Here is a 25,657-nt window from a genome sequence, read left to right as displayed (position 1 = left end):
TGTTTCTACAAATTTCCCAGTGTGTGCTTGGTCAAAACTGAAACACAAAGGATAGAGTCCAGAGAAGAAGTACAGATCTATTGCTGGTTTTCTGTGACCCTGGAGAGCAGGGCTGTTTCCTAGAAGGGACCGTGTTATTCCCACAATGAGAAGATGAGCTTTGCAACTGGGAAAACCTGACAAGCAAATCCAACTGCACCACTGACAACCCTCCTGGTCTTGGGAAACTGACTAACTGTCCTGAGCTGTGATTTTCTCTTCTGTAAACACCGTCTACCTTACCGAGATCTTACGCGGATTAAATTAGACAATGTGAGTACAGAGGCAGGCACACACCAGACACTAAACAATTCAGCCTTCTCGGGGCTTCACCGTCTGTCTGGGGGGGTGGCTGGTAGCCGGCTGCCCTGCCCTGCTTTGAGAGTCAGTGTTCAAATCAAACCAGGCCAGCTCTGGCTGTTTGTGCGTTATTGGCACAGCCCTGGAACGCGAGGTGTCGGGGGCTGCATTTCCCTGATCTGAGCCTCACGAGCCACAGGCTGGGTGATGGTACAGTTTTTCCTAAGCACTTTGCTGACACTAAACATGGCAGCAGGAAAAGAAACACACAGATGAGAAGGTTTTTGTGTGTTGAGAGGGGATTGTTTGGAAAGACACTTTCAACAGTGACGTGCTGTGGGGCAATATTTATTTTACTAAATGGACTTGAGTATTTTGCAGAGTAAATATTTAAAATCTTGAAGCTTCCGTGGCTTTCACATCTAGAAAGGATATTAGAGTTTTCCCCTTTCAAAATCGCCGGTCGGGTTTGTTCCCCAACTCTCCACCTCCAAACTAGCGGTGGTCGTGATTTTACATTTGGACAGCAAGCCAGTTACATGGAGCTTGACAATCCAGAAACACACACTTTGTGAATTCAAAGCCAGAATCTTTGAAACTCAAGGCTTTTTCTTTTATGAAAATGCTAATATTTCATGAGCTATGTGTTGGCCAAAATGTATTTTCTGTTAGGCAATTTGAGCCCATATTAGAATGGAATGATGAAAAAAACCTCTTCATCAGAAAAGTATAATTAATATTCACAAAGGCACTTGGGTAAAAATGACCTTGACCTAAGCCTGGCGCTTAGCCTCTGTTATGCTGTGCATGTCAACCCACTTGTTACACTGATGAGTTCAATCAATCCCAATCCCGACTTTCCCCGAATGTGTTTTTAGCAAGTTGAAATGAAGCCTTTGAAAATAGAAGCCCTCTGCCCTTCTCCCAGGCACGTTCAAGCACAGCCTGGAATAGCTGGCACAGTGCTGGACAGCAGAGGGTCTGGTTTTAGGGGCCAAGGGTGAGCAGGAGGGTGGATGCCAGCGTTCGGATCAGTACTATTAGATGTGAGAAAACTGGGTTTTGGTGACATGGATGATACCAGTTATTTCCAGATGTTTAACAAGTGGTGCAATTTCAGAGAAGAAACCACTAAAAGAAAGGGAGAGAGGGGGAAGGAAGAATAAGGGCGAACACTGGAGATTAATTATTAAGGGAATTACTGTATCTGAGGTCTGGAGACAGCTATAGTCGCAGCCGAGTTAAGAGGGAGGGAGACTGAGAAGTGACCTTGCAGGAAGCGTGAGTGAATCCGTCCCCGCTCTGGCTTCTTGCATTCTTTAACAGTGATTTGTGAGCTCCAACAGCAAGGACTGGCAGTGGGCATAATCTCTGCGAGGAGCCAGGATCCTGCTCACTGTGGCCAGTGAAGCACGAGCTACTCCAACTGCCTTTAAGAAATGTTTAATTAGGAGAAATGAACCATCAGCCACTGTCATTGAATATCCAGACCTAAGTAGCCGATAGCACATACCCATGGCGTCAAGTCCACTGCAAAATGGCACACCATGTACCTATACTGGCTCAAGAATACAGAATTGTTAAGTACAAAACTGTAAGGCAAATGCCTGGTTAATTCTGATGGCTCAATGTTTCGTATTCTTTTTTCAAATTATACTCTAGGTCAGAGAGTTTGGAATTAAAAATAAGATACGTCTGCCTCACCCACATCTAAATATGCTGCGTTGCTTTAATGTATTTAAGTTTTGCTCACTTCTAAGCCGTGATGTTTTAATATCAAAGCGATCCTCCTTAACAAAGCTTAGCATTAGTTTAGGGTGCCCTGGTATCTCTCCCGCTGGCCTCAGCACTCGCTGCTGGCTGGTTCTCTGCAGGTGCACCTTGGGGACTTTGCCCGCTGTTCCCCTCCGGGTCCGTGGCTCTGACCTGCACAGGCACCGGGTGCCCGGGTGCAGCCCGTGGAAGGGTCAGACAGCTGACTGCAGCAAGAAGCCACTGGGGGAGAACTCCCATTGTTTAGATTTCTGTCAGAGGCTGTAAGAATACTTAATTTCCTTTATCTCCAGAGCTTTCATTATCATTTAAATTTCATTTTACATTAATTGATCAGGGATTAGTAAAGCCATTATGCAGAAATTAGAATAAGACAAGCCAGATGGGATGAATAATTCATGAAGTCCAATTACATCTGATTTCTGGTGTACTTTCAAACTTGCCTCCGACTTGGGTGCTATTTGACGTGACAGTGTTCACTGGAAATCTGGAGCGCCGAGGTGGTTTACGGTGCGCCTCTGGGGCAGAACCGTTGGCGTGCAGTGGGGGCGCGCGGCCACATTGCCCCCCAAATCGCCACACTGGGGCTTCTGGAGGCACCCCGAGGGCGAGAAGCTGGGGTTTGCTGTGTGGGTTCAGGGGCCCTGGCCCTAAGCCACATCGGTCCTCCCCATCTGGCTGAACTGGGCCGGTGGAGACACGCGGGTCTTGGACAGCAGAAAGGACCCCCCACCCCACGCAGCCCTTGACGCGTCTGTGTCCCCCTCTCCCTGTCCGCCCCCCCCCGGGGGGGGGCCTGGTCCAGCGCCGACGGCCGGTGCAGCGCCGCGCTCGTACCACCAGGTGGCAGGCGGCTTCTTCCAGGCGAGGGGCTCGGGGCGCTGCGGAGCGCGCCCGCGGGTCCCGGCCGTGCAGACCGCGGTTGGCGTCGGGCTCCCGGCGGCTGGCCGAGCTCGGACCGGGTGGCCGGCCTTCCGAGCGAGGGGGGCGGGCTCCGTCCACCTGCCCGGGACGGACCCCCGCCAGCCGGGTCGGAACCGCGCGCCCCCTCGCCCCGCCACGGGACAGCGGCAGCCCCGTGCGAGGCCCGCGTCCCCTTCCCGGGGACTTCCATCTGGGGCAGTTTTATGGCACGCGGTGAACGTGCAAAGGTTTTCACGAGGCTTCCCCCAGACAGCCCCGGGCGGCGGCAGCGCCGCCGAGTCGTCACGGTCTCTCCCCGCCTTGCAGCACAACAAGCCGCTGTACTCCTTTGAAGACAACGCGGACTACGTGTACGACGTCATGTGGTCCCCCGTGCACCCCGCGCTCTTCGCCTGCGTCGACGGGATGGGGCGCCTGGACCTGTGGAACCTCAACACCGACACGGAGGTGAGCGGCCGCGCGCCCGGGGCTTGGGTCGGGAGTCCGCGCCGTGCGCCAGGCTGTGCGCGCACCGGAGCGAGCGGGATCGCGGGCGCGTCTCTGCGCGCTGGCCCTGCGGGGCTTGCGGGGGCCACGCGGGACGGGCGAGGCTGGCAACCGCTGTAGGTGCCACGGCCGTGCGCCCTTCCCGCAGACCCTGAACTCTGACTCCACCTCGGTCTTTTTTTTTTTTTTTTTAAAGTGGGGTTTTTAACCTGTCCCGGTGAAAAACACCTATATATCTTTTTAAACAAAGCACTCAATCAAGAAATACTATTTTCAAAATATGCTCTAGGTATGTATTTAGGTTTAAAAAAAAAAAGATGCAGTGTGCACAGTTGCTTTATTTTTCCTCCCCTCCTAATGTCCCTAAATAGGATGGAAATTCAGCTATTGGGGCTTTTGCCTTTTTTTTTTTTTTTTTTTTTTTTTTTTTGCATAACTATTAAACTCCCGTTGATTTCCTACAACCAGGCGGCCTCTGGGCAGGTGCTGACTTCAGGCGCGCGCACAGGTAAGAGGCGCAGGTGCCGCAGCCCGCGCGTCACGTGCAGGCGCGGAGCGAGGTCTTGGGCGTTGCGAGCAGGAAGCGGCCGCAGCCTCTTTAATTAGGAGGCGAGCAGCTGCCCGGGGGGCGGGGGCGTCGGTGCCTCGGCGGCCTAGGCGGGGGTCCGCGTCCCCCGTTTTCTCTCTCTAACTTCGATCGCAGCCTGGGTTTCTCCTCCGCCCCGCCACAGCCCCCCAGTGACTCCTCTCTGGAACCTCGCCGACAGCAGACGCTGCGATGTTTACAGCGTTCCTGCTTTTCGTAGGAAGATGTTATTGCCTTCCGTTGTAATGGCTTCCCCGAGGCTTTCATCACTGCTGATTGAAATCATATTGCACCTCGGTGCTGGAGCTGGCTCACTTGGAGCAACCAGAAAACAAACGGCTTCCAGACTTCAGCACCAGCTCGGGGCTCGGTGGAGGCGAGGCTTGGCTAAGGCCGGCCTCCCCTGTAATGCCTTCGAGACCAGGGCTTCTGCAGTCAAAAAGTTGTTAATACAAGGAAGCTCCTGGCTCAGCATTGCCCAACGTAATTTCCCCCTGCTCTTTCTCCAGGTATCAAAAGAGAAGCTTCTAAGAGTTTATTTGCTAAATATTCGATTTCAAAACCACTGATGAACTGAATGCTTTCTCGTAGCCTCAAATCATTGTCTTCCAGTAGGTGGACCAAAATGTTTCAAATACTTGTCAGATTAGGAATTAGACTTGTTAAAAAAAAAGGGGGGGGGTGCATTCCCAGAGAAGGGGCCTGTTTTGTTACGGCCACAAGTGTGGTTTAGATCATCACGCTTTCAGACCAGGTTAGCCCAGTTGCATCCTGTGCAGGCCTGGTTCGGATTTGCCCACCTCAGTACTGATTGTGCTGCTCACGGCAGTACCTTGCGCTACGCACTCATATATAAACATGTGTCTTCCCTTGGTTCTGTGAGCTGCAAATGTTTGTGAAAGCATGTGAAACCAAAGTTCCAGAGTAAGAGACAGAGCATAGAGATGAGGTTATGGATTCTTCGGGAACTGCGAAGTCATTACCAATGAGATAAATACACAGTCGTATAAATATATTTTAGTCATTTCCTTCATGCATGCATTAGCAGTTACTAGAGGCTGTCAGTTTTTATTTTTTAAATCATTTATACTACCTATAAAAAGAAGGTACTTTAAAATGTTTAGAATATTTTTTCAGTTTGCTGTGTTACTTAAATTCCAAATAAAATTCTTACAAATACATTAGGCGTGATTTTAATATATAAAAAGGCCAACAGGGTTAGTATTTTTTATTAAGATCGAATATTTTCATTCAGTTTTTGAAACTGCCCATAGATAAAATTTGATATTGATAGAATTAGGAGATAGAGTCTCCTGTGGTCTGTCTACCTTATGGTGTCAGAATATTAACTCTCAAGGCCCTATAGCTGAATCATGGATTTGTTTTCTGGGCAGCTCACTAATGATAAAAGTATATTGACAGAATTACAGTCCATCTAAATTCACGTTGGCCTTTAAAAGCTTTGATTAAAAATTCAGACTCCACGCTGCACAGCAGGTTCCTTTATTGCAGAAATTGTGTATTTTTAAAAAACAAATGAGCGAGGGAGTTTTTGTTTTACATTTTTGCTCACGATTGACATGCCATGATTTAAGCGGGTGAAAGAATTTTTATTGATTTCAAGATTAAGTTTAAACACAGATTCTTACATGTGATAGAGTTTTTATTGCTATTTTTAAAGTAGGTATTGGGTCAATAATTTCATGTAAACAGATGGTTTCAATTCCCCGAGGAGCAGAACGCCGGGAATGCTAAGTGGGGGCGCTGCTCGTCTTCCCGTCCGGATGCGGCTCCTGGATGGGACGCAGGTTGACGTGGTGGCGCGAGATGCCCCTGCTGTCTTTCTGTGTCAGCATTCCCCCTTTCCCTGGCCATGCCATGTTCTTTCCCACTGAGCGTTCCTTAGAGGGCTCAGCAGATCGGATCTGTAGGCTGGCGCTGAACTTCCAACCTGAAGGACCCCGGTTGACACAAGTGATGATGGGAGCAGAGGACACACACCACCCCTCTTTTGCCGGATGCTGAGATTCTTACAAGAAGCACCGTGTGCCAGCACCTCCGGTTCACCCTGAGTCTGATCATCATAATTATCATTGTTTGCAGATTTGGGGTGTTCGTGACTATGAAAGGAGATGGAGGACATCTCCCGCAAGTGGGTGGTTCTGTTCTAGCAGGAGAACACCTGGAGGACATTGCCAAAGTCATAGACCACTTCCCACACCCTGGCACGGTGGAGAAGGGCAGAAAAAGGAAAAGGAATGGAGAAAAAAGCCAGGGAGAATTTGAGGTTTGGACATGAGTCGCCCTCTGATCACCCCCACTCTGAGGTGTAGAGGCGTGAATGAATATACACATATGTTTTCCCCTGAAGATTCAGGCCAGTGAAGACTCAGGCCTTAACCTTGGCAAATCCTGAATTCTCTCCTTTGATCCCTAAATCATGACCTGATGGCAAAGTGTCACATTGAGCAGCTGTGTTCGCCTGTTGGATGCACCTGGCACCATCCAAAGAAATATGTCGTGGACGGCCCATTGACCGTGGGGAGAGGCTCGCCCTCCTTCCCTTTTTTGGTTTAAGCGTCTCTTTGCTTCTCTCAGCCCCTTAATTCGCTGGAGCGTAGAATTTAAGAACAATGAATCCTTTTTACCTTGCCCAAGGGACGTGTGTGTATGTATATTTATATATATTACTTCATGCCCAGGAAGGCGGTGACTCATGCAGTTCAGCGTGTCCTTGGGAGTCCGTGTGCTCCTATTCATACTCATTTTCCCCTGTACCAACCCCTCCGACAGGTTCCAACAGCAAGCGTGGCCATTGAGGGGGCATCGGCCCTGAACCGCGTCCGCTGGGCACAGGCTGGCAAGGAAGTCGCCGTGGGGGACTCCGAAGGCCGCATTTGGATCTACGACGTCGGAGAGGTAGCGGATGTTTGGTGTCTGGGCTTTGGTTGTGTTTGGTTCTCTGACTTGTGTATCTACCTCCGAGTGCTGCAGAAATTCCCAACAAGACCGTGTGGGTCTCTGGTGTGTGTGCAAGGTTCCATTGACTGGGGTGGGAATTTGGGGAGACCTCCCAAGGGCCTGGTGTCGCCACGCACAGGACCCTGGAGTTCATGACAGACTCCTGCAGTCGAATTCCCACCACCCTGGGAGCAAGCACGGCGCTTCCCAACAATTGGGTGAGGAGGGAAAGTTTGCCAAATTCAGCATACTGTGAATTTTGGATTTTGGTTACTTTGAAAAGTCCAAGTTGTAGTTGGTATGCTTAATTACAACGTATTGTTTCTCTTTAATTAAAGTGTAGCTGATGAAGACAGCCAAGGTTACGCTAAATTTTGCACCATTTTTTTATGGTACCCAAGGTTATTATGTGAGATATATACATCTCTGGTATCTTATTACAAGATTTATAAAGCATTCCTGAATACCGTGGCACGTATCAAAGGAAAAATTACTACTTCTATTTCAGTAGAACCTCCATAAATGTTTATACCATACTTAATATTACATTACCAATCAATTGTAGTGAAGCTTCTGTTTATTGTTTTACTATGAGAAAGCATTGACAAAAACCTGCATTTCTGGTGAGGCTGAAGAATGATTTCCTTAAAGACAAAATATTGCAAAACAAAACACGAGTGTTGTGTAATACTCTCTTGGCATAAATCTGAATCTAACATTGGCCTTTCCAGGAGGAAAATAGACCACATTTGTGTGCATAGCATCTTAGGCCTCAGAAGGGCTGCATACCTGGTGCGTGGGTTTAGCTGATCACATGGAGGGGTTTTTTCGTTTGTTTTTTGTTTTTTATGGTTTCATCCATCATCATCCTATAAATTTGGCAATCCTAGATGGCAGGTTCTCTGGTGGAACTTAGGGTGACATAGTACATAATGCTGCACGGTACAGTTGATGATGTTGAAACCAGCTGACATATTTGAACGTATAGTTGGGGACAGACATTGGAAGACTTTAGAGATGGGAGTTTTCTGATCTGGGATGAACACCTCTAAGTAAACCGCCAGCAGGAACCTCTCTACTGCATGTTCTCTGTTGCATTCCCTGCCCAGGTGCCAGGAGCTGAGTCATCGTAAGGGTGACAGAGCCTCTGTTAGTGTTGGCCCCCAGTGGGGACAATGCCCATGGTCTGCTGACTGTTGACGCACTTGGAGACTCTGGGAAGGAAACACCCACGGAGCTGGAAATGCCACCGAGAGTTTTACGACAGTGTTTTCCTCAATGAGTGTTCTTAATTTTTAATGCTGCCTTTTTCATTGATCCTCGGTGAAATAAAACCAAGCAACATTTCCTGAAAATTTTAAAAGGGAGCAAAGGAGAATATAAATAAAGTCACAAGGGTCTTGTGCTTGCTCACTCTCTCCCCTCTCCCTTTCTTGTTTGTACCAAGTTTAATTGTGGGAGAGAAATCTGGAGACATGCTCAGATAAAATGGAAGAACATAGATGACCCTTCTTTTTTTTTTTTTTTTTTTTTTTTTTTTGCATATATACAGTGTCTCTGAACGCTTTTCAAATTATTTGCAGCTTTAATTGTTTGATCCCTCTTTGATGTATTCCAAGAGGGCTGAAAAAGAGTTTGATAATCTTGTTTATTTTTAAAGAGCCTTTTGAAAAATCATTGTGTTGACTTAAAATACTACAAGTACATACATAGATATACTGCACACACACCATCATGGTGCCGTCAGAAAGCACTATAACATATGTAGAATTTTCTGCCATAAAGTGCTTTTATAGCTTATGGACAGTTTCTTAAATATGACTCATTTGGGGGGTATCTATGATTTTTACAAAAGTTGCTTTGGCTGATACGTGGCTGCTAAAACTTCTTTCTGAGATGCTATCATCATTTCTAAATTGGAAAGTGTTGTTATACTCGTATTTCTACTATCGTCCTGGCAGGTCAGGCTGGTTTTCATTTTTCTGTTATTGCCCTTACTTTTCTAAGTGATATTACAGACTATAGAAATGTCTGCAGCTATAGGCCAGTCTCGCCTATTGTCGGGAGTCTAGACAGGCTATAGAAAAATCTCTGTGACATATAATAGGCCAAACAATTTGTAGGGTTGTTTATCCCTACAAATTCACTACCAGAAGGGAGAAAAAAGGATATACTATTTTATTGAGAGTAGGTAATATTACAATCTTCTCGCCCTCCTCGGAATAACCAGAAATCAGGATAGGCTTATGCCCTTGAACAATTCTTTCTGTATTGTTTGATCACAGACAAAGCAGTCTATAGCTCACAAAAACTCAGACTTAACAAAATAATTTTGTCTTAGCTGTAGTGTTTTTTTGTTCTGAGTATTTCTGTAAGGTGTCTCACATGTATTTCAGGGTGGGAGGAGGCTTTTCTGCTCCTCCTTGCTCACCCCCGTGGCTTACTCTGAATCTCTGAGGACCAGGTAGGGAGAGACGACTTCCCCGGGGCTGGGGCTTCTCTCTGAGAGACGGCAGGTCCCCCCGAGTGCCACTGCTCCCGTCTCTGTAGTGGCCACTGCGTCATTCTCCAGCCTAGGACTGACACGGCATAACTGTACTTAGAAGAAGGGGCACCCGCCGTCCACGTCGCCCCAGCTGCAGGAAACCAGTCACACCTACATGGCGAGCTGGCCCACGGAGAATTAGCACTCTAAGCTAAGGCTGGTGCACGGCTGATGGGAGAGAATGGATTTGAGCAGGAGGTGGTTTAGGAAAGCAACAAATACAATACCAGGCAGCTTGTGCCACCGTGAGCAGTATTCAAAACTGGTCCTGTGGCCCTGCTTAAAGCAACTCCTCGCCAAGGTGATGCTGGCCTTTGGATGGAAAAGACTGTTTTGTGGGACTTTCTAGAGAGCAGCTGAAACACTTCTGGAGGCACTTTAGAGTAGTCTGTGTGAGAACGTACACGGTCGTGTTCAGAGGACATTGTTGCTCCATTTTCCTCTGGACCTCAGTCCGCTGAGTGGCCAGCGTCTCTGTCGGTTCTCCCAGTGCAGTCTGGGCTGAGACCCCGCTAGGCTGGAGAGGAAAGCTGTCTTGCGCCAGGTGAGGCTGGCTTCACGGGTCTGGGACCTGCGCGTTGCAGAGAGGTGTGACTTTGGCTTAGTGCTCCACTAGCACTATCTGGTAAGTGCTACAAATTTTTCAACAAGGGCCCCATGTTTGCATTTTGCACGGGGCCTTGCAGATTACGTAACCAGCTCTGTCCATGAGAGTATTGCTGTTAATGCCACTCCCGAGGCAAACCCGAAATGAAAAGTTGAGGCCACCACCTGCGTCACTAGGAAGGAGAAGGTCTGGAAATGTGGTTAGCTGTCCTATGTGCTCTGTGATGTATCTTCTTATTACTTATTTTTAAGAAATAGGTCATATTTAAAATGTTGAATGAGGGCCAGTGTCGCGGCTCACTTGGCTAATCCTCCGCCTTGCAGCGCCAGCACACCAGGTTCTAGTCCCGGTCGGGGCGCCGGATTCTGTCCCGGTTGCCCCTCTTCCAGGCCAGCTCTTTGCTGTGGCCTGGGAGTGCAGTGGAGGATGGCCAAGTACTTGGGCCCTGCACCTGCATGGGAGACCAGGAGGAAGCACCTGGCTCCTGGCTTTGGATCAGCACGGTGCGCCGGCCGTAGCAGCCGTTTGGGGGTGGACCCAACAGAAGGAAGACCTTTCTCTCTGTCTGTCTCTCTCTCAGTGTCTAACTCCGCCTGTCAAAAAAAAAATAATAATAAAATTTTTTAAAAAATAAATAATAAAAACGTTGACTGAGAAGAGCTATGATTTTACTTTATAACCATCTTGCATGCCTAAAGACAAAGCTGATGCTGGCAATTCTAACTCACCTGCAGCCCCATCTTGATCACGTGGAAATTGAGCTGCAATTGTAGTATGACTTGCAGTGAGAACCCCACGGTGTGCGCCGTCAGGTGGAGCAGCGGTGTGGGTGAGGCTTTCCTCCCCCACGTTGCTGTGGAGAGGTCCCTGATGAGAAAGACGTCTGTGGCTTCCCATGGACTTGGCCCCATTGGCTTCCAGGCAGACTCGCCTTCCTGTGGGACCTGGCACTCAGACAGGCTCTGGGAGCGCCAGAGTCCCTAACAGTCATCTGCTTCATCTCCTGTCCCAGCTGGGGCTGCAGCTGCTACTGGGAGTCCCAGCCCGGTGCCCATGACCATGACCATGACCATGCCCATGCCCCCTCTGTTATGCAGTTGTCCTCTGTGGCTCAGGTCTAGAGGTACTGATGCCATTGGTTGTGAACTTCTGATGCGGTAAACAGAGGATTGGACGTGAGCTCCTGGCAGTTGCCACAGTGAGTCTGTCCATCCTCCTTGGTTTATTCTTTGTGTTCCATTCAAATGGCAGAGCCATGAGTAATATCAAGGGACCTGTGACTCAGGAGGTAAAATATAAAACACCGGTGTTTTCAGGTAGGCCATGTAATGCGGTGTTTACGTGGCACACATTCTCGGCTGTTTGATTTCAGCATTATATCTGGGAAGTATACTGTACACATTTATTTTCACAGATGGGGGTCTATTTTCTTTACAGAGCAGGTGCTTAACTCCTATTAGCATAAATAGAAGTTATTGCAAAGGCAACGAAAGAGAAGACCCCTTTTCATTATTTGCCTGAAATTCTATTCCATTTGTGCATTCAGAAGTTACTTAAATAGACTCTCTTAATTTTCTGAGATCTAAAATAAAAAATAACCTAGCTCTTGAATAAGTTCTTGAGAAATCTCCAAACTATGGGATGCTGTCTGTTTGTTTGGGTGGTATAGGATCCCATTCAGTTAACTGAAACATGGGCAAGAAAACAAGTCATAAATTAAGTAAATATAACCTGAAAATATCAAGTGTATTCACCTTTGGAATACACTTGTAGAGAGCTGTTAGTCATCGTTGGATTTGTTTTTCAAATGATGTGTGAACCCACGTTTCTTAAAGAATTAAAAATAAAAATGACTGCTGTGGCTCTTTGAATAGCAAGCTTTTCTGTGTCTGTGGAGCTGATTTTAAGAGCGCATGGGCCAGTGAGTGGAGAATTATTCACGTGCCCGATGATTGACAGCCTCTCTACCTGTCTTTCTTGCGGATGTGTTTTGTAGAAAGCCCACTGCCATTGTTAATGCTTCAGTGCTGTCATACAGATGCGGCTGCCATAAATACCCCCTAACAACTGTGTGTGCTGCTTATCTGAATTAGTTAGAATGCTGTTTGCAGCTCCGGTTTTGAAAGAAGCAGTTTCTCTTCCACCTCCTATTCTTTCTTTTTCCATTAACCTCTTCCAGGGAAGATTTTGTTTTCAGTGGTGATAAATACACGGAGGTTTCAAATCCCTGATTACATTTTTTACAGTAGTCCAATGACAGAATTCCAAAGTCATTTTCACCTTAAAGCAGGATTTTATTTGAAAAATAAAATGGGAACTTAAAAGCTGTGACTTCGGAAACTTTAATTCTTCTCACTTTAATTTCGTTTGTGTTTGTTATCCCTTTAACTAATTACCGAAGGAGATGTGCATCAGTCTTTAAATTTTAACTCTTAACTTAGGTGGCATTTCAGATAGCATGTTTGATATGACTGTTAGGGGACCCAAAGAATCGCTATCATTTGATTATAAATTTCAATGAATGCAGTACATGTGATGTTCATTAATATATTTAAATGGCCTTGGAAAAGTCTTGGGAAGGAAAAATACAAGTGAATACAAGTGATCAAATGTAACTGCTAGAAAGTAAGCATGATTTTCAACGTCTACTTGCATATATTTTAAAGCTTTGAAATGAAATGGAATCCCAACAGGAAAAATGACGCATGTGGTATGCTTTAGAATAATGGTCCAAGTGTTGACAGGTATAGGAGACCTGTTGGTTGGGAGGTACCTCCAGTGGTCGTCACAGGCAGCCAGGACCCGAAGGGCCCGAGAGAGAGTCCGTGAGCCTTTTCTTTTGAATCGTACAACACAATTCAGTGTGGCAGTGTCTGATACACTGGAAATGCAGCGAGTCCAAACAGGTCTGTGTGACACAGAACAAATACAGTGCAGTTAGGGTTTCTAAGTGTGGATTTTACTTAGCGCTCTTCTCATTTGCCTTATGGGCTTGCTTCACGTTTTGCAGTGGGACAGGGTCTACATCGATTCTCCACAGGAGCCTGCGTGTCCACCTGTGACTGACTCGCACGTGTAGACACACAGGGCTATGCAGATCAGAAGAAGAGACGTTAACTGGGGTCAGGGAGGTTAATTCAAACGAGAGTCCCTTCACGAAAAAGAACTGCATTTGAAATGAGTCGAGGTGAACCTGCCTGCACGGCCAAGCTTTGGCAGCCTCTACGTCGCAGAGCAGCCCCGGCCTCCACGTGGCAACAGCCAGTTAGGAGCACCAGAGTGCCTGCATTTCTCCCTCACTTGCTGGGTTCCTGAAGATCTTTCCAAGTAATGACTTGGTCTTAGTCATAATATTACCATCAGTAGCCAGTGCTAAACACTGCATTTGGTTTTCCCACCATAGAAATGGAAAGACTTTGGCACACTTTCTTCCGTGACACCGAACATCCCGGTGAAACCTGCAAGTCCAGATACCTGGTTTTGCACATGACATCTAGGTCTTTTCATGACGTGGAAGCAACACGTGGAGCTTTTCCGCTGGGCTTTGTGATTTTTAACGTGGATTTTTCGTGTTACAGCCACAGTGCTATGTCTACAGTAAAGTCAAAGACCCCAGATGCATATTTGTGTGGGTGGATTTGGGGTACTAATAACAACATAATTATAGAAAAAAAGCCACGTTGAAATAATATATTAATTCAGTTCTTTCTCATACTAAATTGTAGTATTTGAAATAAAATAATTTGTAATTTTAGTATTAACTTGATTTCTTCTGGGAAAAGTGCTTAATTTAGAAAAGGTACTATTAATTCCAAATAATGTTATAATTACTCATAGTGAATGTAATAGCAGTGGCTTTCATTTTGATAATTATATATGTAAAAGACCATGATTAAACTAATTATTATATAAATAGTGTGCTTATACAGGTAGCATTAGCTTATGAAAATGGTCTTACCAGATTACTGTCTTTTCAAGTAATTTTTTCTGAATTGATAAGAAAATGCTTATGATTTATATGTATTATAGGGCAGTTGATTAAACTGAAAAAAAAACCCTGATGTCTAATTTTATGAAAACCAAATTAATGTGTGTACGGTAATTTGCAATATTCAATGAAAATCATAAATTCTCCTTTGGTGATAAATGGTCTATGAATGTAAACATTCTGAAACAAGAACCAGTTTGTATAATTAATCATCTTTAGGATTCTGCTGTGGTTTCAAACTGTCATCTTCAATAGCAGTTTGGATTCTGAAGCAGTCATTAATTATAGTGTTAATTTTTCTTATGGCTGACAAAATTGTGTTTAGTTTTAGAATTTCAAAACTGCTCAATTTTATCTTGAAAAATTGCCGCTCAGAACAGTGGCCTGAAGTCAGAGCTTAGAAAGCCGAGTGTGAGGGTCACGTAATCCTCTAAGAATCGAGATGAACCTGCGAGCGTAGTAAGCGAGAGAGCGTGGTTTGTTTCCTTCATGTGTATGTGTGTCACTCTGGCACATCTAAAATGTAACGTGACATCCAGTGTGGACATTTGCATGCTTCTGCGTAAATGTTTCCATGTCATGGGAAATTTAATATCAATTTACTAGAAATACCTATAGTTAATATCAACATTGGGAAGTGAGGAAGTTAGTGAATCACTGTATTCCACTTTCAAGGAAACTGTGCGTGAGTTTTCGAGAATGCCTGCTATGTGAACATCTCTTAAACTTTAAAGCTTGAATTATTTATTTTTTGGAGAATATGTACGCTTCCAAGACTCCAGTTCTTCTGTCTTAGTTGTACTCCTCCTTTTAATCTGGCAGAGAAAAGTGATCAGAGGTCCGTCTGTTACTAAGATCTTTGTGCTAATAGCCGGCCAGGAGTTTCCCCGTCCTTAGCTCCACTCTTTTCCTTTTACCAGTCTGGGCATTAAGTTCCTTTAGCTAGAAAATAAACGCTTTTTAGTATCATGAAGACCAGCTTCCCTGTTAGAAAGAAAAACTCAGGTAGACAAGCCTGAACTGAGGTTGGCACTGAGTGAATATTGGATGGATGGATGGATGATTCACAGGTAAAAATCTGGGGAGAAATTAAGGGAAAGCTTAATTGTGTGCGACACTCAGGATGCAGCCTCCAGGCTGGCTACAGATTGACGGATGGGAAAAAATTCATTCAATTGTATTTGTACAGAAAAAGGTATTTGGAAAATACGTTCGGCAAAAGAGCGCTTTTCCTTCCTCCCCGGTCTCCATCCAGTCTCCCCCCCAGTACGGTGCTTTTAAAAGTGAGCGATTGGCCACTCGTGTAATGAAAGCGTAACCGTTGATTCAAACAGTTGTCAAACCACTGGAAAAATGCTTCCTTCTCATTGTGCTTTTTTTGGACGCTATAGATACAGTAAATCATGAACTGCATTATAAAAATACCTCTTTTATGCCCAAACATTTCAGTAGGAGGGAATGACATTTCTTTTATTACCTCGGTGAATGTTTTTAAGGTGTTTAGCAATAAGCCTTCGTTTTGTCAAAACTGCTTGGAGGCAGTGGTTGCTAGGAATTTACTGGAAAAACCTATAGTTAATATCGAGGAGAGAGGGGATACATGTTTGCTCGGCTACATGACAGATGGGCTCGAGTGCTCAGGCTGTTTCTCTTTCTTGCCATTTCTTTGATCTTTTTTTGTGTTACAGAAAAAGAAGTGATTGAAGTTTAGGAAGTTTATTTTCCATGATTGCCCATCAGCCATTGTTTTTTAGCATTTTTCTGCGCCTTTTGGATAGAAAAATGGATTGTTCCAAACAGTAGGAAAATAAATAATGCTTAAAAGATTTCTGAAGAAAGGGGACGATGAGATTTTAATACAAACGTGGACAAGCTCATCCTTAGGTCTCGGTGCGTGAACCCTGCTGCTGCTCCACGGGTTAAAACTCCTGAATTTTGTCGTGCTTCTCACGATGCTGAATTTTAATGGGAAGGATATGTTTAAGTGTTCGTGTCTTGAAGTAGTATTATATGTTATTTTCTTTGATATTTGCTGGCTGATGGAAATTGATGTAGACTCGTATTTGTGACTATTTACTTTGACTTTTATGCCCTTTCATTTCTTTGCTTAATTAGGTGGTAATGGATGTTTTAAAAGTGTCACTCTTAGAAATATGCAGTAAAAAGAAACCGTTCGCTTGGACACACAGGGAAAGGGACCAGATTTGGCCGAAAAGGCCCAAGCCTTGTGGGCAGAAGGGGTGGTTTCCTTAGATGGGCTTTTGAGAGGAAAAGACGTTCACAGGTAGTCAGCTACCATCAGAACACCGTAGATTCCAACGCTGCTGAACACCCCAGAAATTTTAACCTGCTGACTGGTAATAGCAGACTCCAGGGAACAAAGACCACCACGACTCCCCCGTCTTCTCCGCAACTCTCTGTACCCGGTATGATGCAGTCCCTCCTTGTGGTGGGACGCGGGAGCCTGAGACCCGCCACGCCCTGCCCGCTGGCCCGGGACTCTGGGCCGTGGTTTCAGCCCCGGCTCTCCCGGGACTTGAACGGCCTGGAGCTGTATTCCTGTGCAGTGTGTCTGCTGGGCCTTCCCGGGACTGTTTGGTTGCTTATTGCCTCCCACCCGCTTCCATCTGCATGTGTGGCCCTGGGAATTGTCCTGGGAAATGCAGGCTTCCTCTGAACACAGAGGGTGCTTGTGCGCCAGTTAGTCACCGATCTCCTGAATTCAGTGCCATCAATAATTGGACTTTTTGAAAAGCTCTTAGCCGTCCTGTGGAAACCCACATGTACTTCCTCGGTTTCTGCAAATGCATTTGAAAATAGTGTGCATTATACTGAAGAGGTGGTTTGTGAGATGCCTTTTTTAGCAGCAAACTTTAATTTGCAGGTGAATTCAGGAGATGAATTTTTTGTATCTGTTCCGAATCAATGGTTAACGTAATAGTCTCATGGACTTTTTTTTTTTAATGACTCCGTTTAATTGAAAGATTACAAAGAAGCTGATGAACCACACATCCATGCAATATTTATCTGGAAACCCAGAATCCTCCTCACTTAATTTGTTTGCCATGCTTAATGTATCTGAGAAACCAAAGTGAAATTACTGAATGCTTTTCTAATGTCTTAACTATCCAAGATTTTTTTTTCTGGATCAACCTACTTTTAAACTAAGCAATGCCTGAGACAGATATTTTTTTTCTATGAAAAAATGTAGCATTGGGCTGGTAAGAATTCCTGTAGATAATACAGCTATTTAAAATCAGCTGCTGGGTACTATAAACCCTGAAAAATTGCAAAATAAAAAGGAGGGAGGCTTGACTGAGGACTGTTCAAAATGGTTAGCCCTGTGCCTATAAAAAGAAACACATGAATGATATTTGTATGTTTAACCCTGGTTATAAAAACGCCCTTGAATTTTATAACGGCACGTTCAGCAGTTACCAAGCCTTAGGATTTTGGGTCATATTTGTAGAATCCCATTGTAGGAAGTACTGTAACCAGGAACTCAACTGATTTAGGGATATAATGATCACATGTGAAAAAGAAAAATTGTGTGTACTTTCAAGGAATAAGTATAGTTTAAATTTGATTTTTTAAGTGGGCAATGAAAAGTAACGGTTTCTCTTAAGGTTCTAGAAGGATTCTTTCCCTGTACACAACTCATGAAAATCAGCTGTTATGAAAGGGCAACTGTTCAGGAAATCATTTGTGTGAATTTTTAAAGAAACTAGATGTTTAAAAAATCTTTAAAAATGCAGATCTGTAGATGTGCAAATAAGAGAAAAGGAAAATAGGAAAAATTGGTAGGGGGGGATAAATTTTGAAGGGCAAACATCATTTATTCAGGGTTTACAGAGCACCGTTGTCAAGCTTGTTCTGTTTTTTGGTCTTATTTAATATTTCTAACGAACTCTAATACTTTCTAGTATTTCTAATATTCTAATATCTCTAGTGGGGTCTTACAAGTTCTTTCTGAAGATCAGAGATATTTAAACCACACATTTGCAGATGAGAGGTGGGTGCCATGGGAAGTGAACAAAGTCATCCCTGCCTTCCTTCTCAAAATCTTTTCACTTTGCCTCCTGTGGTTGGCCTGGGGGCAAGGTGGGTCAGGGTCCCCAGGCAGCCATCAGCCCCCATCCCCCCGCCCTGGCAGAGCCCCAGCAGGAGGGGGGACGTCCCAGAAGCTCCGCCAATCCATCCCTCAGTGGTGACACTTTTTATTTTTGATCTTTCTCCCAAGAACATCCAAAGACGAAAAACAAAACAATCTTTGGAACCTTCTAGCAGGTGATTCAAAAACACATTCCCTGCTCACTGTTCTGCCCTGGAACGCGGGCATTTCTTAGAGGGGCGAGGCCCTGGGCTGCCTCAAGCAGTCATCTACCTCTCTACACTTTCTTCCCTTTCCTGCCCCTTAACGAAAGGTCTCCATCCTATTCCTTCCCATGCCCATAGCCCTCAGAATTAACTCTCAAGGACAACATTTTAAAAAGCAGGAAATCACAGTAGAATTTGATAGCTTGGCCGTGTGCATCTCATTTTTAGGAGCAGGTTTCATTTGAGTGACAACTCCAAGAACAAGAGTGCACGTGACTGTTCCGTGGTGAGCGCCTCTCCACGTCTCTGTTGATCAACGGTCAGAATCATCATCCCCATTTTACAATTGAGGCAATGGGAGGTTAAGTGCTCGACTATTGCCAGCAGCCGAGACAAGAGCAAGACTTTAGTCTCCCGTTCCAAATCCCAGCTTCATTGCGCTTCCTCCTTATGGCCAAATTGCTACCTCAGTAACTGCCTCTGGCCCTAGTTCCCACAGCTGTTTAATGCCATCTCTGTGAAAGCTGGTCGCTCTCAGAGCTGAGATTTATTACTTGTGAGGGATCAGAGCCCTGAGTGCCTTGGGCATTACAGTGCTTTAGACGGTTAGCAAAAAGAAAAATGGGAGTTAGAGCCCAGGCATCTAACGGGGTAGCCTGGCTCTGGTGGACTTGCTCTAAGGAGCAGTGGGAAGCGTGCGTCATCCCCGACCTGTAATGCGACATCAGCACTCGAAGCTGCTGGCTGAACCAGAACGATATTAGATCACTTTCCAAGTCCTTTATCGTGTTCCTTTGGTTTAACTGTGGACTATTTTTTTTTTTTCCTCATCTGTTTTTTTACTTGCATTTATTCATCACCCTTAGATACTTGTAAATTTTTTTCCTATCACAAATGTAAATTGTTTAGAAATTATTCCACAGTAATATGTGCAGGGGGGCTTCCACAGTGAGGCTGTAGACAAACCCCTCACTGCCTTGAAAGAAACTTGAAGACACACTGAAATAATGTGATTAGCATGCCATTTGCTTGCCTGCTCCCTGCTTGACATACAACAGAGATTGGGAAATGTTGTACTTGTCACTGTAGGAAGGTAAATTTTAGGCTATGCATTTTTTTGACAGTGAAAAATGTTTTAAAAATGTGTGCCAGTATTCATACATTTTGGCCTATAAAAACATAATTAATTTTCATCTGTATTTCATAGTTGTCATCTTCCCAAAGGATGCACTGCCATATCTGTAATTCTAACACAGTGCCCAGCCTGTCATTGGTATTCCATCAGTGCTGATGCACGAGTCTTGCCCAAATGGATATGCTGGTCGGGACACGACGACAGTCTGATTTTCTTAACCAAGAACAAAGGTTTTTCCTGTTTATTAGCAAGTGTCGTATCCCTGGACGGAAAGTCTCGAGTGCATACCTGCTCTGGAGCCTCCTTCCTGGTCATAGCTGTGAAGAGGGTCGAACAGCAGGGGCCAGCTCTGCCCAGGGCCTGTTTCCAGCGTGGATATGAGCAACAAGAGGGGCCTGCTTGGTGGTTAGGACACCTGTTGGGTCTCACCTCCAAGTCATCCAGATGCCCCCAATTTTTTATTCCTTCAGGTGTGGAAACAGCCTGTGAATACACATTCACACATTGAAGCTAAGATGATACTTAAAGGGCTTCCTGGTGGTGATACTTAATTCTAAAAATGGGACAGTCTGCAGCTCACCTACTAAATCTAACATTACAATCGTTATTTTTATAGACAACTATAGGCAAAGGTGAAATGGGCTGAGGTGGGTAAATTTATTCACGTTTCTGTGTCTGAACAAAGCAGAGGAATATTTCTGTGAAACCTATGACACTCTGGAGAGGAAATGGTTGGCAGAACAATTTCATTAAGAAAACCTCACATGTTGACAGCCAACTGAAACTTTAGTGGATCAAAGACAACAAAATATGTGGCACTGCCGTGGAAACTTCGGTGAGTAGGAATCTATTTTTAAAAACATGTGTTGGTATTACAGTACTCTTGGCCTCATCCCTGTGGAAAAGGTCAGATAGAATTCTGTCTCTAGGTTATTTTTGTTCAACAGGGCTGTTTAAATTTGACAGAATTCCTCTTTGACTAGTTAGGTGTGTGATTGTGTTTAGCACAGTTTGTACTTGCTTCTGCCTGTGCCGGGCACATACGTCCTCACTACAGTTGCTGCTTACCAGTCTCGTCATTGCTGCTGTACCAAACAGGTGAGCCCATTGCCGGTCTCAGTGTCCATGCATCCTGTTCAGTAAATCGTTTCATGGGGCATCATACCTTACCTTTACATTTGAGCCACTTTGGCTCCTAAACCAAAGCTCTGTTCGTTAAACTGAGCTCTTTAGGAGCAATACGCTTTTGGTTGTGGGTTGCAATCTGGGCTTTGGCCACTGAACTTGCAGGAAGCCGTGAGGCACTTCACCTTTAGCTTGCTTCTCGCCTTATAGGAGAAAGTGATAAATGTGATTTCATGATTGAGTTTTTGTCTCTCCTGGGCTTTTTGTTTTGTGGTTCTTTTTGGAAGCACTTGCTCAGGGGTTGGAAGGAGAAAAAGAAATAGTGGACCTATTCTTTCATATAAATACGAGGCCAATCCTTTGCTGGTTATGCTTTGTGTTAGCTCTTTTGTATGATTTATTTGGGGGAATCTCATTTCCCCAGTGCAGTGTTAAGAGAAAAGGGAAAAGGGTGTGAGCACAGAGGGGAACAGCATCACTCATTACTATTGTGAACTTGCGTCATTGTGGCCTAAAAAGAAATTTGGATACATTTCAATAGCAAGAGTACTTAACCATTCAAAAACTTTAGTCATACGACAAGAGAATCCTTACTGAACCTGTTTCTCAAAATAAATGTTCTTGCTTCCTCCACCTGTACATCATTTCCAGAATTATATTCTAGAAACATTTAGCCTGACTTTACGCATATACTTTGTAAAATGATGTTGCTACTCGCCACTAAGTTTTCTTGGATAGACAGTATCAAATAATAGTATCCTGTGCCAAAAAAGTTTAAGTTCTAATTATTTAGTTCTGTGTAGTGGGTAGTTTTCCTGCTATAGAAATGATCTAAATGTATAGATTTATTTGTATCCTCATTTTTGAAAATGTCTATAGGTCTATTGATTGGGATGAATGTGTATTCTTAATGCTTGTGGAATGTGTAGCATGTGTGACACTACTATGTAGATGGATTGATTACACCCTCTTACAGAGTAATACTCCAGAGAAAATGGCTCTAAAGTCCAAATCAATTTTATTCTATGTGGAATCACTCAGACTTCTACTCAATCCTGCTTTTCATCTTCAGATAATTTTCTAGTCCAAACACTTGCCTGATACATTTAAGCAATACATTTTTTGGAAGCAAGGTAGAGAAATCATTATCTTTCAAAACAGCTAACCAAAATTTAAATGTGCGTTTTGCATGGAGTCAGGGTTAATTCCTTCCTCATTGAATTGTCTGCAGAAGCTATCGTGCGCACATGCACACACACCCTAACCCTTTTTGGCAAATCAGTTTAATATACTGGCTACAGATATTGGAAACAGTTTATATTGGCACTGATGCTTGCTAGCTTTCAACCTGGGTGAAATTACTTTATCATCATGTGCCTCCATTTCTTCTTTAAAACAAAGTTTTCCCTGTATCTGTAGAGTGATATTACTTATGTTGTGAGACATGAGTTCTTATATATAGTGTGCTTAGAACTCTTGCTAAGCGGTGGCTATCATTACCATTATTCATAGTTATCCCACAGGCCTTGTTGGAAAGGGCCAAGCAGTGTTTCATAGTGGAAAGATTTCTTTGCATATGTAAGCTCCTCTGTTGACACATTAGCAACACTTTAGAAGGAGGATCAATAGCATTGACAAGAAAGACTATAGCACAGTTACTTGGACATCTTGCTCAATAATGCAATTGTTTGCTGTTAGTCCGGTCTTAAGAAGAATTTTCTTTACTAAAAGGACCTTAATGTGGCTACTGTGACTGTGCAGTGTACGTCAGTTTTGAAAGTTGTGCCAGTTCCATGAGTACTTTTGCGTCTCCTCTGAAGTTATTAGTTTAAGAGCACCACTTCAGGCCCTGCTTGATTCAAAGGGGACTATTCGCTGGCCTTTGCATTCTCAAGGACACAGATGCTCACTGAGGGACAGCCTGAGGGCATCAGGGCCTTGTTCATGGCTCCCGCCTGTTTCTGTGCTTTGCAGCTCGCAGTCCCGCACAACGACGAGTGGACGCGGTTCGCCAGGACCCTGGTGGAGATTCGCGCCAACAGAGCTGACAGCGAGGAGGAAGGCGCAGTGGAGCTCACTGCCTAGCGGACCTGAGCCACCCCTGCCTCACCCAGTGTCCGTGTCGCTGTGACCTTTTGGGTGTCCTTGTGCCAGCCTTGATCCGAGTGTCCCAGCGTATCCCACCGTCTTCCTGCTGACCCGAGGTTCACCGGAGTATTTGTCTTTATACTTCTGTCTAAAATGAAGGGGGTGGGGGGAAGACCTTTACGGCTTTAGTTGTTGCCTTTTAACTACTTAGTAGCTGTATTTAATAGCTGGAAACCTCTGGTTAAATTTGTGCTTACATGCACTTCTGTATAGTCCTATTAAATCCATCTGAAGCCAGATATGATTGGGTGCAGATGTGGTACAGGGCCAGCGGCTTGCAGTGTGCTGTTTTCCATGGTGACTCGCAGTATGAATGGATTTACTAGGAGAACATTGCTGCTCCTTATTTATTGTAGTGTGCTGCATGGAACGTATTTATTTGAAAGCATTAAAATAAACGATCCTGGAGCATGTACATAATGAGAGGACTGTATTCTCTGTGCTGCTCTCGAGTTCCAAATAACAATTACTGTATGGCAGCACCACTGCGGACGTGAACGCTTGCGAGGTTGGTTGCAGTGAACGGAATGAATCGCAATGCCTATTATTTCTAGGTACTTTAACAATATTTCAAATAGAGCTGACCATTGATACTTGTCATTCAAGCTAACGCAGTCCAACGAAAGTCTGCGGTTCCTAAATATGACACCAGAATTGCCAATAAAACATTCCAAACCAGGTCTGCGCCAGTGTGGGTAAATCCTCACCTCGGGCGAAAGTCTGGCGGGGATGCCGCTTGGACAAGGACATCAGGGTACATTAAGAGTGAGACTCCCAGTAGGATTTTTACGAGAGAGCATGTGTGGTTTTCCGTAGGTTTGGGCAGCTCTGTTCCCTTTACCAAAGACCGTTTCAAATGGTGAAATAAGAAAGATACTGAACGTTGGACACACTGTAAAAATGTTTTATACCAGAAAATGATATCACTGAACGAGGAGACATGCCTATAAAACAACTTCAGTGCTTTTTAAAGGTTACTGCGTGCCTCAAAGTAATGACTAGGGGTTGAGGCAGGAAAACTAAGGCAGGCTTTTGGTTTCTTAGGAAGGAAATTTCCGTTGGTGCTTTGTTGACTGACACTGCTCGAGCTAAGGTCTTTTAGTTTTTAAAATGATATAGTTTTCTCCAAATGCCAGATAGTATGTAGATACAGAAATTACAACCTTGGCATGTAAAAATGAGTATCAGAATAAATGAGAAGTACTGGGGAAAACAGTTTCCCAAGCATATAAAAATATATTTTAAAAAAATCCATGGAAAATGGAATAAAAACATTTTAATGCAACATTATTTTGAAATCATACACAAGAGGTCTTCAAAAATGCATATGAAAAAATGAAGTGGAGTTCATTATTTTTGTACCAAAATAAACAGCTTTTTTCTATATACCAAAAATTTTTTGTACACTGAAGTATCTAAGAATAAATCAGAAACCCATGTGTTAAAGGAGGCAGGCTCACCAAGTGTTAAAACACGTTATGGCCTTCTCCACCCCTCTGTGTGTGTGTGGTGCCAACCCATGTTGACTCTGGGCTGGTCTTTTCTCTCAGAAATGGGGGAAGTGATGCTTAGTGGTTTCCAGGATGTCTTAGTGTAAGCTGCTCTAAACAACAGAAGTATTTTACTTACTGTTCTGCAGGCTTCGAAGTCAAGGTCAAAGGCACCAGCAGATCCTGTGTCTGGTTTGCAGAAGGTTCGGTGTAGAGAGAAAAAAATCATGTCATGCCTTTTCTTATAAGGTCACTCATCCTGTTCACTACATCCTCATGACCACCTTCAACAGCCCAACACGTGGGGGCTTTAGGCTTCAATATAAGAATGGTGTGGGAGGGGGCTGTCGTCGTGACACAACTACAACGTTCTCATCCCGTATCATAGTGCCAGTTTGAGTCCTGGCTGCTCTGCTTCCAATCCAGCTCCCTGCTAATGTACCTGGGAAAGCAGTGGAAGATGGCCCCTGCACCCACATGGGAGACCAGGATGGAGTTCCAGGCTCCTGGCTTTGGCCTGGCCCAGCTTCCACTGTTGGGGCCACTTGGGGAGAACATAAATGTTCATTCTATAGCCCAAGATGAGGTTATACAGAAACTTACCCTGCTTGGTCTCCTGACACATCCACCCCTAGTCTCTCAGCCACTGGGTAAGTAGAACCACCCTGAGACCTCCAGGCTACACATGGAGTGGCTGTGTGCACACAGCAATATCTAGCCAGCTCACAGCCATTCAAGTTTACCAGCTGATGTTCCAGATGTCCTATCACAGCAAAACTGACCGCTCCAGCTGTTCTCTGAAATCCACCACATTTGATCAAGGCCATGCTTCCCAAGGCTGACCCCCGTTGAGACTGAATATGGCAGAGAAATGAAAGCAGGCCAATACCAGGGAGATGTAAGAATTTCCCGAGACAAAGCACTGAGCCAACTTTCTTAGATTGTGCTTCGGTCAAACCAAACTTACAGGGCCGGCATTGTGGCGCAGTGGGTTAAAGCCCTGGTCTGCAGTGCCAGCATCCCATATGGGTGCCGGTTCAAGTCTCAGCTGCTCCACTTCCGATCCAGCTCCCTGCTTGTGGCCTGGGAAAGCAGCAGAAGATGGCCCAAGTCCTTGGGCCCCTGCACCTGTGTGGGAGATCCGGTAGAGGCTCCTGGCTCTGGATGGACACAGCTCCAGCCATGGCGATCATTTGGGGAGTGAACCAGCAGATGGAAGGTCTCTGACTCCAC

The 25,657-nt window shown here is 44.8% G+C and overlaps 1 protein-coding gene across 4 annotated transcripts in view; it reads left to right on the top strand.

Moving 5' to 3' along the window:
* Positions 1-23,612, top strand: part of DYNC1I1 (dynein cytoplasmic 1 intermediate chain 1) — a 330,192-nt gene extending 306,580 nt beyond the window's left edge. For all 4 annotated transcript variants that reach the window (XM_051852963.3, XM_051852961.3, XM_051852964.3 and 1 more), the window contains 3 exons: positions 3,343-3,483; positions 6,902-7,027; positions 22,761-23,612. In XM_051852963.3, coding sequence (XP_051708923.1) covers positions 3,343-3,483; positions 6,902-7,027; positions 22,761-22,871 — 378 coding nt within the window. In that variant the 3' untranslated portion in view covers positions 22,872-23,612. The remainder of the gene's footprint in view (positions 1-3,342; positions 3,484-6,901; positions 7,028-22,760) is intronic.
* Positions 23,613-25,657: the final 2,045 nt, after the last annotated feature.

This window comes from Oryctolagus cuniculus, chromosome 16 (genome assembly GCF_051225735.1).
Source record: "Oryctolagus cuniculus isolate XC-2025 breed Fujian yellow rabbit chromosome 16, ASM5122573v1, whole genome shotgun sequence".
Lineage (NCBI taxonomy): Eukaryota > Metazoa > Chordata > Mammalia > Lagomorpha > Leporidae > Oryctolagus > Oryctolagus cuniculus.
The sequence above is the reverse complement of the archived record's forward strand: the minus strand, read 5'-3'. Positions and strand labels throughout refer to the sequence as shown.